At 60.5% G+C, this 15,730-nt stretch overlaps 1 protein-coding gene across 1 annotated transcript in view; it reads right to left on the bottom strand.

Moving 5' to 3' along the window:
- The window catches only part of NCOR2 (nuclear receptor corepressor 2), a 215,602-nt gene that overhangs the window by 98,560 nt on the left and 101,312 nt on the right, over positions 1 to 15,730 (bottom strand). The window contains 2 exon segments of the mRNA XM_058531253.1: positions 3,088 to 3,154; positions 12,817 to 12,869. Coding sequence (XP_058387236.1) covers positions 3,088 to 3,154; positions 12,817 to 12,869 — 120 coding nt within the window.

The following is a 15,730-nucleotide window of genomic DNA, read 5'->3' as shown; positions in this document are numbered from 1 at the left end:
GGAGACCAGGCAGAGAGGGGAGGGGCGCAGCCACGGCAGAGGAGCGTCTGGAGCCCGGGAGAGTGGGGAGGCAGGAAGGACCCTCCCCGAGGGCCTCACAGGGGAGCACGGCCCAGCTCACACCTTGACTTTGGACTTCCGGCCTCCGGCCTGTGAGAGAAGACACTGCTGTGGGTTTAAGCCCCTGGTTTGTGGTCGCTTGTCACAGCAGCCCCGGGAAACAAACACATCCACGCGCCACGCCGGGCTCGCCCCGCCTCACCCATGCCACACCGCCACCGCCACATCACAACCCTCTTCACCAGGGACCCCGCTCGACCCTTCCCACAGCAGCCCCCAACCCCCACCAGGACCCACCCCCTCTCAGAGCAGGAGGAGCGAGGCTGGGGGGCGACTGCTGTCCCAAGAGGACACACAGCAGGGCACGGGGCGGTCAGAGCCCGGGCCTCTGTGGTTCCAGCACAGCCTCACACCCCGCCCCACAACCCGGCCTCGCAAGGGGCCAGCTCAGCCCCTGGGGAAGGACAGCCAGCCTGGGGGGTCGTGTTGGCGCAGACTCCCGCGGGGCAAGGGCCTCTGCTCTCTGGGCAGAAGCGTGGAGCAGGAGGCAGCTGACCTGCGGTCCCAGGAGCCCCTAAGGAGTGGGGTCCCCTCCCCGCCTGAGGGGGGCTGACTCACGGCGGGGGGCCCAGGGGGACGGGGACAGTGGATCTGAGGTCTGGGCCCACCTGGGCCCCTGCCCAGGCCCTGCTGGAGACCACCCGGGGGCTCTGGTTCATTACATAAGAACAGGAACGAGGGCACTCCAGACCCCCCGGGTGGCCGCAGCTCCTGTGGTTTCCGAATTCGTTTTCACAGGGGCCTCTCTCAAGATGGGCTCAGCTTGGCCACAAAGCCACCCAGAATTTCTTAGAAGTCTCCCGTTCCTCTGTCTTTAAGTAAGCCCACTCTCCTTCCACCCCCGCAAGAGACCCCCAAGGAGCTGAGAGAAATTTCTGGAGAACTTCCGCCCACCCCAACGCCACCCCAGCAGCCACAGGGGTCCTTAAAGATGTAAATCAGATCTTCTTCCTCCAGCCCCCATGAACCCCACCCCCATGCGGGACCCGGGGGGCCGTGAGTGTGGCCTCGGCTGGAAGGTGGTGGGGACAGCTGTGCATTTTCAGGTGTGACAACGCGAGAACTGCTTTCCTCCCAGGAGACGGACGCGGGAGCGTTAGGGTGAGGGGCGCACGCGTCTGATTGCTTCCTAACAGTCCAACCACAGAAACACTCGTGCTGTGTCACACACACACCCACACGCACACATACTCGTACCGCGTCTCACACACACACACGGATACAGAAACGTTAACACGACCGACTCTAGATGGAGGGAGTATTGGTGTTCACTGTTCTCTTCTGTCACATTTCCTGCCTGCCTGTCAAATTTCCCGAATGACTAAAAATTCTTATAATAAAGACTTTGTATTCTTCATTAAGAATACAATTGTTAAGAGTACACTAAGTATCCCACTGTTTTTAGAATAAAATCTACACGTTCCGTCCTAGCTTGAGGGCAGACGTCTCTCCGTGATCCGCCTCCCACGATCCCCTCCATGCGCTGCATTCAGACTTGCCTGATGCCTTCTGTCCCATTACCCAGGCTGGTTCCTGCCTCAGGGCCTTTGCACGTGCCGTGCCCTCTGCCTGATACTCTGACTTTCAGATCCTCACATGGCTGGTACTTTCTTGTCATTCCACCTCAATATGGAGGTCACCACCCCAGGGACATGCGGGCCATCCCCACGCCTCCACACAGCACTTTTTGCTGTGTCTCCTGCCTCAACAGGCCATGCCAGGCCCGCAGCAGGTCCTCAGTAAATGTTTCCTAATTCCATGAATAACTCCATCCAGTTTCATGAACCCCATCCACCCAGTCAACCTGGGGTCTGAGGAAGCTTTGAAAGGAAAGGCTGGGAAGCCCACTGCTTCTCACCCCATGAGCCCTGGGGTCCAGAGTGCTGCCTACGCAGCTTCCTAATAGCCCAGCATCTCGGCTGGAAGTGTCTCCTCTCTATGAGGGCCCGGCCAAGGCCTGGGGCCAGAGCAGGGCGGGTTCAGAAACTGGTTTAGAGGGACCCACACCCTCAAGTGGTCCAATCAGAGCTTTCGTGAGATGGTCTGAGAAAAGGCTGCTCTCCCTCTGGCTCTAGAACACTCAATCCTGCTGCAGGAGCTCAGGTCCCACAGGGAAACCAGTCTGTATGTACTAACATACAGAGTTGGGGAAAACTGCATAGACATGAAGCTAAAACCTGATCGAACCATTCCTGAACTCCACCCAATGGACTTTTTCAGCTACACACATTCCTTTACCGTTTAAGCCCATCTGAGCCAGCTCCTCTTCCCCTCACAGCTGAAAGAACACGAAAGGGTAACTCCCCCTCGATCCCTGGGCCCCAACCTCCCCCACTGAATCAGCGATATAAACGGCCACCCTAAACCACAACTACAGGTGGTCCGTCACTCGCGGTCTCCCTGCCTTGGGCCCGCTTCCCCGCTGAGACGCCAGAGTGTGCAGCGGGGTGCAGGACTCGGCTCCATGTGCTGTTCTGCCGTAGCCGCTGAGGGCTGGTGCAAGCACGGGGGCCTCGATGCTTCTCTGCACCCTCATTTTACTGAGCCCGGATGTGGGCACAGCGGGCCGGGACAGCCTCATTTCTCAGGGCGCCCCCTGCCGTCACCCCCACCCCGCACACGGCCCACCCCGATCCCCCACCTCTTCCAACAAACTTCTCTCCTTCTGCCTGGAAAGCCCCCCGTGGGGCACGTGCCGAGGAACCAAACTCCCGGGCCCCCCTTCGGCTCCCCCCTTCCTGGACGGCGGCAGGATCCGGCCCGTCCACACCCGCGCCTCCCGGCCGTGCGCCCCAGCCCCGGCTCCCGGCGCCGCTGCCGACTCCTCCCGGCTCTCGCCGCCCCGGGCTCCTCTGCAAAGCCCGGACACGCAGCCACGAGGCCGCCGTGGGCCCGAGGGCCATCGGGCGGCCGGCAGTGGCCCGGGCCGGGGGGCGCGGCGGGGGCGCGGCGGGGGCGGCGACTCACCCATTGCTTCCGAGCGTGGTTCCTCCGCTTGAAGTACAGGATCAGCTTCTTCCGCATGGCCTGGTTTCTACGCGGGCGGGGACAGCAGACGGCGGTCAGCCACGCGGGGCTGTCCTCGCAGACGGAGCCCCACGTGCGCCCCGGCAGCGGCACCCGGGGAGCTACGCGACCCCCGCAGCCCCAGAGAGCACGGCCCAGGGCGCCCCTCTGCCCCACGCGCGGGCCCGGCCACGCTCCGGCCGAGCGCTCTGCAGGAAAGGGGATCCCACCGGGGAGAGCGCACTGGGGCCTCCTGCCCTCCCGGGAGCTGCCCCCACCCCAGGCTCCCCTCTGCCCGTCAGCCACACCTGCCACGGAACACGGGCCACACAGACATCCACGGCCTGACACCAGGGGCGCAGGCCGGGGAGACCGAGGCCCGAGACCTGCAGCCCCACAGAGGCCGGCTCCAACCCAGCGCCGCGCTCCGGCCTCAGGGCCCCTCCGCCCTGGGGACAACGACAGGGCAGCGACGGGCTGGTGCGAGGCAGGGACCCTCGGGAATCCCCCGGGGGGCCGGTTGAGAGAAAGGGAGACAGAGAGAGATGGAGACGAGGGGCAGACAGAGAGAGACACTAAGACCAGAAATGAGAGGGCGGGAGTGGGAGTGAGACTCGGAAAGAGAGACGGAGACCTAGAGAGAGACACAGAGACAGAGAGAGAGAGAGACGGATGAGATGAGATCGAGAGAGGGACAGAGACCCAGAGGGAGACTGGGAGAGAGAAAGAGAGAGAGGGAGAGGGAGACAGGCAGAAAGGCCGAGAAAGACAAGATCCGAAGACAGGGCAACAGAGACCCAGAGGGAGGGGAGGGAGGGAGGACCCAGAGGCGGGAGAGGACGTCCCCACAGCCGCCCAAAGATCTAGGGCCCCGTCCCTCAGCCCCCAACCACCCCCACACCGAGCAGAGGGCTGCGGCTGGTCCTGGGGCCTGTGGGGTCACAGACAGGCCTCGGGAGCCCAGTGCGACCCCAATCGTGCTGGCCCGGGCCGGGTGGGCAGCGGCGCCAGCTTTTCTGGGGAGGGGCTCCCGGAAATCCTTATGTTCTCAGCCATATCCAAAGCCACCCAGAGCTCACGAACCGCTGACGGGAAGCCACGAGCCACCCAGCCTCCAGGAGGCATCGTGGGCCACCCAGGACCCCAACCTCAGGAAAAGGCCAAAGGGGGGACCCCCAGGCCCTGATGGATGAATGAAGCTCCCCCAACACATGCTTCACGGGGCCTAAGGGCCTGGAGTTACCCGACACGGGACCCCGTGGAGGGCCACTCTCTGTCCCCACGCCCAGCAGACAGACACCGCCGCCTCAGAAGGCCAGCACTCTCAGCTACGGCCACCAGGCCTCTGTCCCAGGCAGGACGAGGTCCCCCAGGCCTGCCACACCGCCCTGACCCCCTGGCCCCACACTGGTTTCCTGCAGGCGGTTGACGTCCTCACCACCTGGTCTCGAGTCCAGAAACGCTCACGAGCTCACATTCCCTCTTAGTCAGGAGGGAAAGGCCGCAGCGAGAGCGTGGCCTCTCCCTCCTGGAAGCCCCGGGGACGCCGCTCAGGCTCAGAGCCCTGTCCACAGCCCACAACCTCCCCACCGCCCGAAAAGGAAGTGCCACGCCCACTTCTGGGGAGCCCGCAGTGGGTGGCCCTTGGCTCCTGGGGTCACTCTGGCCTCATACCCAGCTGGGGCCTCCCCACCTCAAGGCCTTAATACTGACATGAGCCGCCCCCACACAGGCAGGTGAACACTGGGGGGGCCCTCAGTCACACCGGCTGAGACCAGAGCCCTTTGCTCCACCACAGGGGTCTTGGAGCAAATCTCAGAAAGTCTTGCAGCCTCAGTTTCCCCATCCGAAAAATGGGAGCAATAGCATCATGTTTTCATCTCCTCAGTCAGTCAACAAATGTTGACTGAGTGCCAGGCACTGTTCCAGGCGCAGGGGACACAGCTGTCAGCAAGACAGGCAAGGACCCCTCCCTCACGGAGGCAACGCTTAGAGGGCTCACCCTGACAATAAACGAGACAACCAACACAATCCTGGACTCAGGAACTTCAATAGGGTGGGGGGCAGCAAGTGGGTGGGAGGGGAAAGCACAGCTATTTTAGACTCAGTGGTGCAGAAAAGTCTCTCGGAGACGGCGTTGGGCCAAGATCTACATCACCAGAAGCACCAGTTGTGGAAAGATCCAGAGGGAAGGGCACTCCAGGCAGAGGGCACTGCAGGTTTGCAAAGGCCCTGAGGCAGGAACAAACTTGGAGTATCTTTAGAACGGACAGAAGGCCCACGTGGCTGGAGAGCACTGGGGAGGGACAGAGCGCAGGGGGAGAGGACATGAGCAGGGACGGCAGCCCGCTGTCCAGGGCCTGGGGGGTTGGACACAGGCAAGGGTTTGGACTTAACAAGAGACAGACAGCTGAGAAGGCCAAGAAGCAAAGAGAGCCCAGAGCGACGGGCCCGGGAGCACCGAGGTCTTGGTTTCTCCCTGGAGGAAGGGCTGATGCAGAGCTGGGGCGGGAAGCACACAGAGGAGCCCAGAACATCTTTAAGAAAAGAGGTGCCAAAAAGAACAAAAAAGATCAGAAAGACACAGAACCTAACCCGCAAGAATTTCCGATTACGAAAGGGGAGTGATGTGAACGGCAAAATAAATAAGAGTAGATTAAAACCGAAAGAATAAAATAAACACCTGTGAATCCACAGTGATATAAATAAACGACTGAATAAATAAATAAGTGCGGAGAAGGGTCGAAGCCTCCTTATGGAATTCTAACGCGTAAACGCGGAGGGATGAGGGAAAGAAGGGAAGCCCATCAGAGCACCACAGTTCTGATTGCTACAGGCAAAGATCCACAGACGAGGCTAAAATTAACAGGCAAAACTTGGAGGAGAAACAGGAAATTTGCGTAGCCTCGCAGCACCTTCCCCTAGATATTTACTACTCATCGTGGCAGTGTTAACTTGCATCCACAAACTCTCTGATGTCCCTCCTCCAGGAGGGGGAGCTGAACTCCCCTCCCCTTGGCAGCAGGCTGGATGGGCGACTTGCTTCTACAGTGCAGAGCACAGACGAGGAGGAGAGCAGCCCGAGGGAGGAGAAACACAGCACCACTACGCTCGTCAGGGAGCCAGGCGGACACCCCCAGTCAGTGTCAGGTACCCCTGATGGATGGGACAGGAAAGGCGTCTCGCTCACCTCTGTGGGACGCTTCCCCCAAATCCACAACACTGGTCTCCTCATGAGGTCACATCAGATAAAACCAAATTAAGGGACGTTCTACAGAATCCCTGACCAGTACTCTTCTCAAGTGTCAGGGTCAGGAAAAACAAGGAAAGACAGAGAAACTGTCACAGACCGGAGACCAAGGGACACGAGGATGAACAGCAACCTGGGAACCTGGATCAGACCTGGGACCAGAGAACGGACGTGAGTGGAAAAATGGAGAAGATCCAAAGACCGTCTGTGGTTTAGCGGAGAGTGTGACTAAACCACGGCGACTTTCTCAGTCTGACGAGCTCACCAGCTGCCAGACGAGGTCCCCATTAGGGGACGCTGGGTGACGGGTACACAGAAATTCTTCGCAACTCTTCTGTACATCTAGCTATTTTAAAATAAATAGTTAAAGAAAAAAAGAGGGCCGTGCTCTATGTTGAAATGCCACGGTGAGGACCAAACAGAACACACTCCAGAGCCTACGGGGGCTTGGTGTCTGTCACAGGCTGAAATGTGTCCTTCCCACCAAAACAGAGGATGGCGTCCTAACCTCCGTTCCTCAGGATGTGACCTTGTTGGAAATCAGGCTTTGACAGAGATCGTCAAACTAGAATAAGGTCATTAGCGTGACTCTACATGACTGGGGTCCCTCTAAAAGTGAAATCTAGACACGGGGACAGACACGCCGAGGAAGAGGACATGAAAAGACATGGCGAGAAGCCAAGCAAAGACAGAGGATGGGGGTGAAGTGTCCACAGGCCGAGGAACACCCAGGGAGCTCGCGACACCGGGAGCTGGAGGCGGCGGGAGGGAGCCTCCCCGGAGCCACGAGAGACAGAGGCTGCGCCGAGCCGCAGCTTCCTGGCTCCCGGCCCCCAGAACCGGGAAGGAGCTGCTGCGTCTCTCAGCCTCTGGGCGGTGGTCCTCTGCCAGCCGCCCGCGGAGCTCCCACCACGGAGAACGCCTTCAGCCAACAGCGAACCGGGGCTGGCTTCCACGTAAGCACGGGGCCTGGCCCCAGAGGCACCCGCTCCCGCCAAGGAGGACAGGTGTCGGGCCGCAGGTTGCGAGCGGGCGCCATCCAGCCCCCGGGGCCAGCCTGCGAGCGTGTGGTGTGTGGACTGCCGTGCTTTCTAAAAAATCTGAACTTGGTGCCAGCATTGAAAACCAGAAGCTGTTGCATAAAAAGCTGAACTTAAAGCTTCTCCTGAAAATCAGGCGATCTGGCCACATTCCCTCATGGCCACAGACTGGGAACTGAGGCCGGACTGCCCCTTTACAAGGGCAATGGGCTCACCATTCGCCACAGTCCCCACCACTCCCTACTGCCCCACACCTTCCCGCCCCCAGAAGCATGCATCTGGGTTTCGATCCCCTAGACATCCGACTTGGGGCGTCCACTTGCCCAACATTCTTCCAGCAAACATTTTTTGAGTGTTTATTTTGTCCCAAGAAATGTTTTGGTATCGGAGATGCAAATAGCTTACCGCAGACAAATCTTTTCTGCTGAGATCTGTCCCAAAAAATAAGGAACCCAGTCTCTAGGAGGGCTCTGGAAGGGCTGACAAACCAGCAACTTGATGAGTTCGCCAGTGGAGGCATTTACGGGGTCTGAGAGATCTCTACAGTCTCGGGGAGAAGTCAGGGTTTGGAAAGGCACAAGCTGTAAGGAGACCACGGCTGCGTTGTCCGACTGGACTGTAGAGGAGCAACAAGGAGGTGGAAATTCTGTGGTCGTAGGAGAGTCTGGCCAGGCCCGGGTGGGACGGGCCCTGAGGTCCCTGGGGTTCTGGAAAAGGAAAGCTTGGGGCAATCAGGGGAGGCTTCCTGGAGGAAGGGAGGTTTGAGCTGAGCCTTGGGAGAAGCAGAGGAATGAGGTGGGCAGAGGTAAACGAGAAGAGCGCGGGGGCCCAGGGGAGTAGAGGATGATAGGGAACTTGAGGGGGTAAGGAGGGGTGTTCAGGACAGCCGGACCCCGACTGCTGGGAGGATCAGAAGGAGGCCGTCCATGCAGGGCCCTGAATGCCCTGGGAAGAGCCTGTCAGATCGGGGTGACGGAAGGTCTGAAGCCCGCTTCCGGGCACCAAGCACTTTTCCCAGGCAAAACAGACGCTCCCAGGACACCACCTCCTGACAAGCAAAGCGATGTGAGTCGCCCCCGCTCACAGGCTGGCGAGGAGCAGAGACTGAAGACCCAGGAGGGGAAACAGGGCGGGCGTGCAGATCGGCTGGCCTCGAGTGTGGCTGTGTGACCCCGGCGAAGTTACTTAATGTCTCTGAACCTCCAGAGCAAGACCGCAGAGACCCGTTAACAGCACCCTACGTGCCGGAGTCCCCTTGCCGCCTGCACAGCCCTGCTCCTGCTGCCCCGAGCCCGAGGGTCTGCGGACCCCCCCGGGGCCGGGGGCCAAGAGCCCGCAGCAAGTGCCCCTCGAGGCAGGGGCACCGCCCACCCCTCCCGATGCGGCAGGTGGCAGAGGGAGGGCAGGGAGGTGGGGAGAGGTGACTCTGAGGCGGCGACATTGCCAACATGGCGGAAAGTCAAGCGTGAAATTAACTGTAACCTCGCGGCCGGCGCAGACACGGAGAATTAACGTGACAGGCCCGGTCCTCGGGGGGACACAGCCCGCACCCGGCGGCAGTCACAGCGCCGGGGGAGGAAGACGGGAGGCCCGGCAGGGGTCGGGGGCAGGGGAGCCTGGTGGCGCTCTGCACCCTGAGGAGCAGGACAGCCCCCCGCCCGGCCTGATCCGTCTTGCTGTCGTTATCCAGCTGTCACTTCACCACAGACGTATTTATTTATTGTCCGTCTACACCGCCGGAATGTGAGCCCTCGTCACCGCCGTCTCCCCGGGGCCCAGAACACTGCCTGGCACACAGCGGCTGCTCGATAAACATTTGGTGAATGAATGAATGAATGAGGAATAACTTTTGGTCTCTGCAGACAAAGTGAAAAGAAGAAAAAAAGTCGAAGGACGTTCCCACGTGCCCGACACTGAGCTCGGCACCTAGGGACAGGAACTCACTGACCCTCAGGAACCCCAGGACACAGGAACTATTATATCCCCATCTCACAGAGGGGGAAACTGAGGCACCAGGGCCCAATGCTCATGGCTCTCCAGCTCCCACCTCAGGGAGCAGTGTTGCCGTCCCCACAGATGCCCAGGCCCCAACCTGGGTGCCCGGGGACCTTCCGCCCCTGACCCTCCACACCCCACCCCCAGCGGCTCCCACAGGGCCAGGGGCCCCCTGCATCCCCCCTGCTTCCTGGACAGCTGCAGTGACCTCCACTGAGGCCTCCCGACCCCAGCCAGCCCTTCGTCCCTGCAGCCACCAGAGTGAGCTTTCAAAACAAAAGCCCCATGACATCAGCTCCCGGCACCAACCTCACCTTGGGCCTCCCTTCTACGTAAATAATAAAACCCAACCTCCTGCCTGCCCTGGGTGGTCTGCCTGGCACCCTCCTCTCCCTCGCCTACCCCCTCGGGCCACGCTGGCCTTCTCTGTGATCCCACCAGCTCAGTGCAGCCTCAGGGCCTTTGCACTGCCTGTTCCACCTGTCCGGGAGGTCCACACGGCCATCTGCCGCTCAGCCCCCAAGGTCCCCTCAGCTGTCAGGTCCTGCCCTGATCCCCTGGGCTAAAGGCACCTCACTTTCTCTCCCATCACCCCGTTTACCGTCGTCACAGCATTTCTAAAGTGAACGGCTGCGCCGATTTAATGACGACCACACTGACGTTAAAAATACAGAAGTGGGGCCCGGCCCCGTGGCGTAGCGGTTAAGTGCGCGTGCTCTGCTGCTGGCGGCCCGGGTTCGGATCCCAGGCGCGCACTGACGCACGGCTTGTCAGGCCATGCTGTGGCGGCGTCCCACATGAAGTGGAGGAAGATGGGCACGGATATTAACTCAGGGCTGATCTTCCTCAGCAAAAAAAAAAAAAAAAAAAAAAAAAAAACCACAGACGTGGTCATGATTTTCGTGGATAACTAAGAAACAAAATTAAAATTCTAAGAACAAATCAGTTCAAATAATTTACTTACCGATATATTTTTCTAACATAAAGTGGATCACTTATTATGTAAGAAACCCTAAAATAATCCCTCTCTATGTTTTAAACTTGAACATGTTCATCTGTGATTCAGATTTGGAACAAACTTCACTAGGCGGCTGGTTACCCACTCAGCCAAAATGTGCTTCAGGATGAAGACCAGGGGACCGAAGAATAGGGCATCGGCTCAATAAGCTTCCAGTCTTACTCTGCTTAAACAGAGACGCAGCAGTGTCCTATCTGCTAACGTTATTTGAGTGGACACCTTTTTCCTTTTTTATTTGCATTCTATGGCTGTTTTTATAACCTGAAATCATCCACCTTATTCAGCTTAAAATATTACTCATTTTTAGTGATGAAATGTATATAAAATTTTCAGTATAATAATATTGCTACCAAAAATTGTTATGTCAGGGAGCCGGCCCTGTGGCCGAGTGGTTAAAGTCCTGCGCGCTCCACTTCAATGGCCCAGGTTCACTGGCTCGGATCCTGGGCGCGGACCTACACCACTCCTCAGCCATGCTGCGACAGCGACCCAGATACAAACTGGAGGAACACTGGCGCAGATGTCAGCTCAGGGCTGATGTTCCTCACCAGAGAGAAAAAAAAAAAAGTATATGTCAAAGGGGAAAATACAACTAGGTCTATCACAGCATAAAGAGCTTAAGACAGCCATGTGACCAATGGATTTCCTATTAGCTGACATTTTCGTGTTTAACTCACTTATTTCTGTCTCCACTGTGAGACATAACTTGATGCAGGTCTGGGTCTCTGTTTGTTCACAGCTGAATCCCCAGGTCCTAGAGCTGGGCCTGGCACACAGCAGGGGTTCAACACATGTGTGCTGAATAAATGAATGAGTAAGTGAATGAATGAGTGAACGAATGAATGACTGAGTGAATGCTCCCAGCAGCGCTGCTCAGACACGAACACACTCTCCCCCAACCCACTGTGACAAGCCCTGAAAGCCCCCTCGCCCTTGCCCACCCTCCATCCGGGACCCCACCGCCCACAGTGGCCCCAGGGTGAGGCAGGTCCCGGGAGGCTCAGACAGGACTGCGGTAGCCCGACGGGAAGACAAACGGAGCTGAGTGAGGACGGATCTGGTCCCTGAGCAGAGAACACCCGCGAGGCCAGACAAAGCACAGGCCACACAGGACAGAGACGCCAGCTGGACCAGAGCCCCAGCGGGGGACACTCTGCCGCCCCTGCCAGCCACAGGCCAAGAGCGACTCAGCATCCTCGGCAGCTGCACCTGAGCCCACCTGGGCCAAGGACCTCGCCGGCAACAAGAGATCTTCCAGGCTGCTCCATGGGTCACTGGGAGCTGCAGGGAGTGGCCGTGTTGGTCACCAGAGCTGGCACTCAAGACCAGGAACAACAGAAGGGACCTCCCGGTCCACTAGTTCAGCACCAGCGGATACTTGAAAACCAGGGGGAGGTCTGCACACCTCCAGGGATGGGGAGCTCACTACTGCACATGCAGCCTGCAATTCCACCCCAGCCAAGCTCAGTCAGGCCCGGCTGGACGGCTCACTGGACCAGCTAAGCACCGCCCTCTGAGGTCACACAAAACACCTGCACCCTCTCACAATGACGAACCTTGAACAGTTCAAAAACCGTGATCCCAAAGAGTCCACCTCCAACCTAATGCCCCTGGAGTGTTCATGGCCACAGGGTCCCCAAGGGAGAGGGTCTGCAGTCCCCTTTACCTTTTTGGTTCCTGGATCACAGCATGAGGTAATATCCCCTCCTCAGCCAAGGAGGATATGCTCCCATTAATGCATCCCAAGAAAAAGCCAACCCTTCCAGCAGCCCCATCTCAATGCCGTGCTCCCAGCTTGAAGACACAAAGCCACCAGCCCCAGCACAGTCCTAGTGCCCCTGTCAGGGCAGCTCGGCCCACACTAACTGCATGTGGCTCCTAACTGACATTTTCTTCTCTCCCAGCATCCATCTGGGAAAAGGCCCCATCGATGGGATACATCCTACTGGCCACCTCCAAAGCTTCCAGGTCCGGATTAACACTCCAGCTGCTCCACCCTGGGCCATGCCACAGACGGACCCCTGTGCAGGCTGCAGGACACTCCCAAATACGCTACAGCAGAGCCCAAACCACAGGCCCGTGCTTGCCCTGGGCCCCCACCCCACCCCCTTGAGCCCACTCTCCGCCCGGCAGAGGATTTGCGGCCCCCACCCCGCCCCTCCCGGCCTGTGCACGCAGCGTCTTCAGCGTCCTCCCCAGGCCAAGGTCGGTTTCCCGAAGCTTCATGGGGCGGCTCCCTCGGCCCCTCCCCACCCCGGGCCGGCCCTGCTCCCATCCTAGGCCCTCCCTGGCCCAGAACCACTGCCCAAACTGCCCCTGTGCCCTCCTCCAGCACCAGGAACCCGCAGCCCACCCCGTGCGCCTGCGCGCTGCCCGCGAGTACTCACATTTTGATGTTCTCATGATACTGCCTGGTGTCGGAGGGCTGGTTGTACAAGGGCTGCGGGGGAGACAGAGGGACGGACGTCAGGGCCAGGCCCGGGCTGCCACTGCCCCAGTGCAGGGCCCAGCGGCCAGAGCTCCCGCCCAGGGCCACCTCGGCCCCGGCGCCCCCGGCCCGGCACCGGGAGCCGTGCGCCAGCGTGAGAACCAGCGGCCAGCGGGCAGGACACGGAACGTGGGGACCCGGCCGAGAACAGGCTGTAACTCTCCGGGCACAGCTGTGGGCACCACGACCCCCGCCGAGGCCGTCGCGGCCACCCTGCAAGGCCGAGCCACGCGCCCCTGGGGGCTGCGGTCAGCAGTGGTCGCCACCAGGGAACACCAAGGCACCTCTCAGCACCCCGCCCCGTGACGTGTCGCGTCACCCACCGACGGGCAGGGGATGAAAAAGAGGAACAGGCCAGCAGTAGTGGGGAGGGGGTGACAAGGCGGCTGGCACACGTGTGCGCCCATGGCCCCGGCCCCCACAGACGCCCAGAGCCGGCCAGGCGCCGTGCTCCGCCAGGAGAGGGACGGGGTCCTGCAGCTCTGCCCACGCTGACCCCACGGGCCCACGGCCGGGAGGGGTGGGCGGACCGGGCCGCGTGCGGGAGCAGCTCCCACGGCAAAGGCGGCGGCTGCTGCAGGCCGCGAGGGCGCGGGACCGAGCTAGCACCGCATGTCTCCTGCTGGCCGCACCGGGGTCGGGGCGAGGGGCACGGCCTGGGCTCACGTCGTGGTCCTGCCGGTTCTGCCTGTGTCCCTGGGTGACTTACTGAAGCCACCTGCGCCCCAGGTTCTCTTCCGTAAATGGGGTTCAACCCACAGGGCTGTCACGAGGGTCACTGAGACAATGTGTGCAAAACTCTCAGCCCAGCGCCTGGGGCCAGAAACGCCCGAGAGCGTCATTCTCGCCATCGGGGCAGCGACCGTATCAACCGCACCAACGCTTCCCGCCTCCCTGCGTCCACCCGGCCTTGCTGTGGCCAAGGGAACAGTCGCAAACTTAACGGAAGCAGAGGCCTGGAAGCGTGTCTGCATTTCCGCTCCCCTCTGGTTCTCCTGCCCCTGCAGAGAAGCGGCCCGGCGCGGCCCGGCCTGCCGGAGGCGGAGAGACGACGTGAGGGGCAGCAGCACCACCCCAGCCAGGGCCGGCCAGAGCCACCGGCCGACTGCCCAGCTGGCCACGCCTGTGAGAGAGCCGAGCCCAGGTCACCAGAAGGCTCAGCTGACTGCCTCACTTGTGGGAAAGAGTAAATGGTTGTGGCCTCACGCCCCCAGATGCGGGGCTGGTTTGTTACTGGGCAGCAGCTGATACAACTGTCATCCCCACTCTACAGACGAGAAAACCGAGTCCCTGAGAGGTTGCAACACTCACCCACAGCCGGTAAGAGGTAAGCTGGAACTAGAATCCCGTCTCAGAAGCCCGGCCCTGGAGGGAGGGGTTAGCTCCTCTCTGCCTGTGCCCCTCCCTGCGTGCCCCTCTGTGTGTCTGTGTGTCCCTCTGTGTCTCTGCGTGTCCCTCTGTGTCTCTGTGTGTCCCTCTGTGTCTCTGTGTGTCCCTCTCTGCGTCGTCCTCTCTCCCTGCCCCCACGCCCACGCACGCAGCAGGGGCCTCCTGGGGCAGCCACGGATGACGGCGGTAGAGGAACCAGGCACAGAGTGTGAGGGGTCAAGCCGGGCAGTGCAGGACAAGACGTGCAGTCCCGGAGCCTCGGGGCAGGGCCCAGGGTGAGGGGGGCACGTCAGGCTCCCCCGGAACTCCTCCCCAGGGACGGAGTTGGACACCCCTCCTGACACCCACAGACATCTCATGACTCCAGCCGATGGGACTACCCAGAGCAGCACGGCCACAGGCCCCAAGATGCCCGGGCAGGGAGCGGCCTCCTGCCCTCCGTGGACAGGCTGGGGTCCTCGAGGAGGCACCTCTGCTGCCCTGGGCAGTCGGGGGCCTATGGGTGGGTGCTGCGGGCAGGCTTGGCTGATGACAACGTCACCTCTCTCTGGTGTCCCCCAGATTCCCGCGTGGCATTTCACCACTGGGCTCAGGCAATTCCAGGCTCTAAGCTCAGCGACTCCCGGGGATGGAAATGTCACCCGGGGCTGGCACAGGCCACCTCTCCCCACACCAGTCAGGCTGCCCTTCCAAGCTGCGTGGCTCTGGAGCTTTCAACAGGAGGGCAACCAGAGAGCCCACAGTCAGACTCACTGCAGAACTTCCCAACTGAGAGGGGTAAGATTACTGCAAAAGGCTGAGAGCCCTCATCTTGGAACAGCAAGGAGCCCCACGAGACGCCCGCGCGATCTTCCAGGCGTCACACGCCGGCGTCTAACCCTGGGGGGCTCTGCATCAGGACCTTCATCTTGCCCACGTGGGCATGGCCAAACGGTTCCGTTTCCAGGAACAGATGGCCTGATGTAAACGACGGCGCCTCCCTCACGGGCTGTGTGACCTCGGACACATGCCAGACACTCCGGCCTCGGCCTTCCTGTCTGGAAAACAGGCGCAGAGCAAACAGGAGCCAGAACCACGGCCCAGGAAATGGCAGATGTGGCGGCTGCTCTGCCTTGGTTTGGTTTGGTTTTAAAGGTGTTGAACAGCGGCGTCTCCACAGCCTGAGGAGGGGCTGAGGGACCACATGCAGAGACCCCGCAGCAAGTGATGGGGGGTCTGTTTCTACAAGACGGGATGGGCCAGGAAAGGGGAGACCACCTTCCAGAAGGGCAGCGGGGTCCCGGGCAGCCTCTGACCCGCCAAACCCACCGGGAAGGGAACCACCGTCACCTGCGGGCGCCTGCCCTGCGGGATAAGACAGGGACAGAGCCCCCGCCCCTCGAGGGGCCTTCAGTCCTGCCCTTCAGTAAAAGGACGGAAGAACC

This window comes from Diceros bicornis, chromosome 35 (assembly GCF_020826845.1).
Source record: "Diceros bicornis minor isolate mBicDic1 chromosome 35, mDicBic1.mat.cur, whole genome shotgun sequence".
Lineage (NCBI taxonomy): Eukaryota > Metazoa > Chordata > Mammalia > Perissodactyla > Rhinocerotidae > Diceros > Diceros bicornis.
The sequence above is the reverse complement of the archived record's forward strand: the minus strand, read 5'-3'. Positions and strand labels throughout refer to the sequence as shown.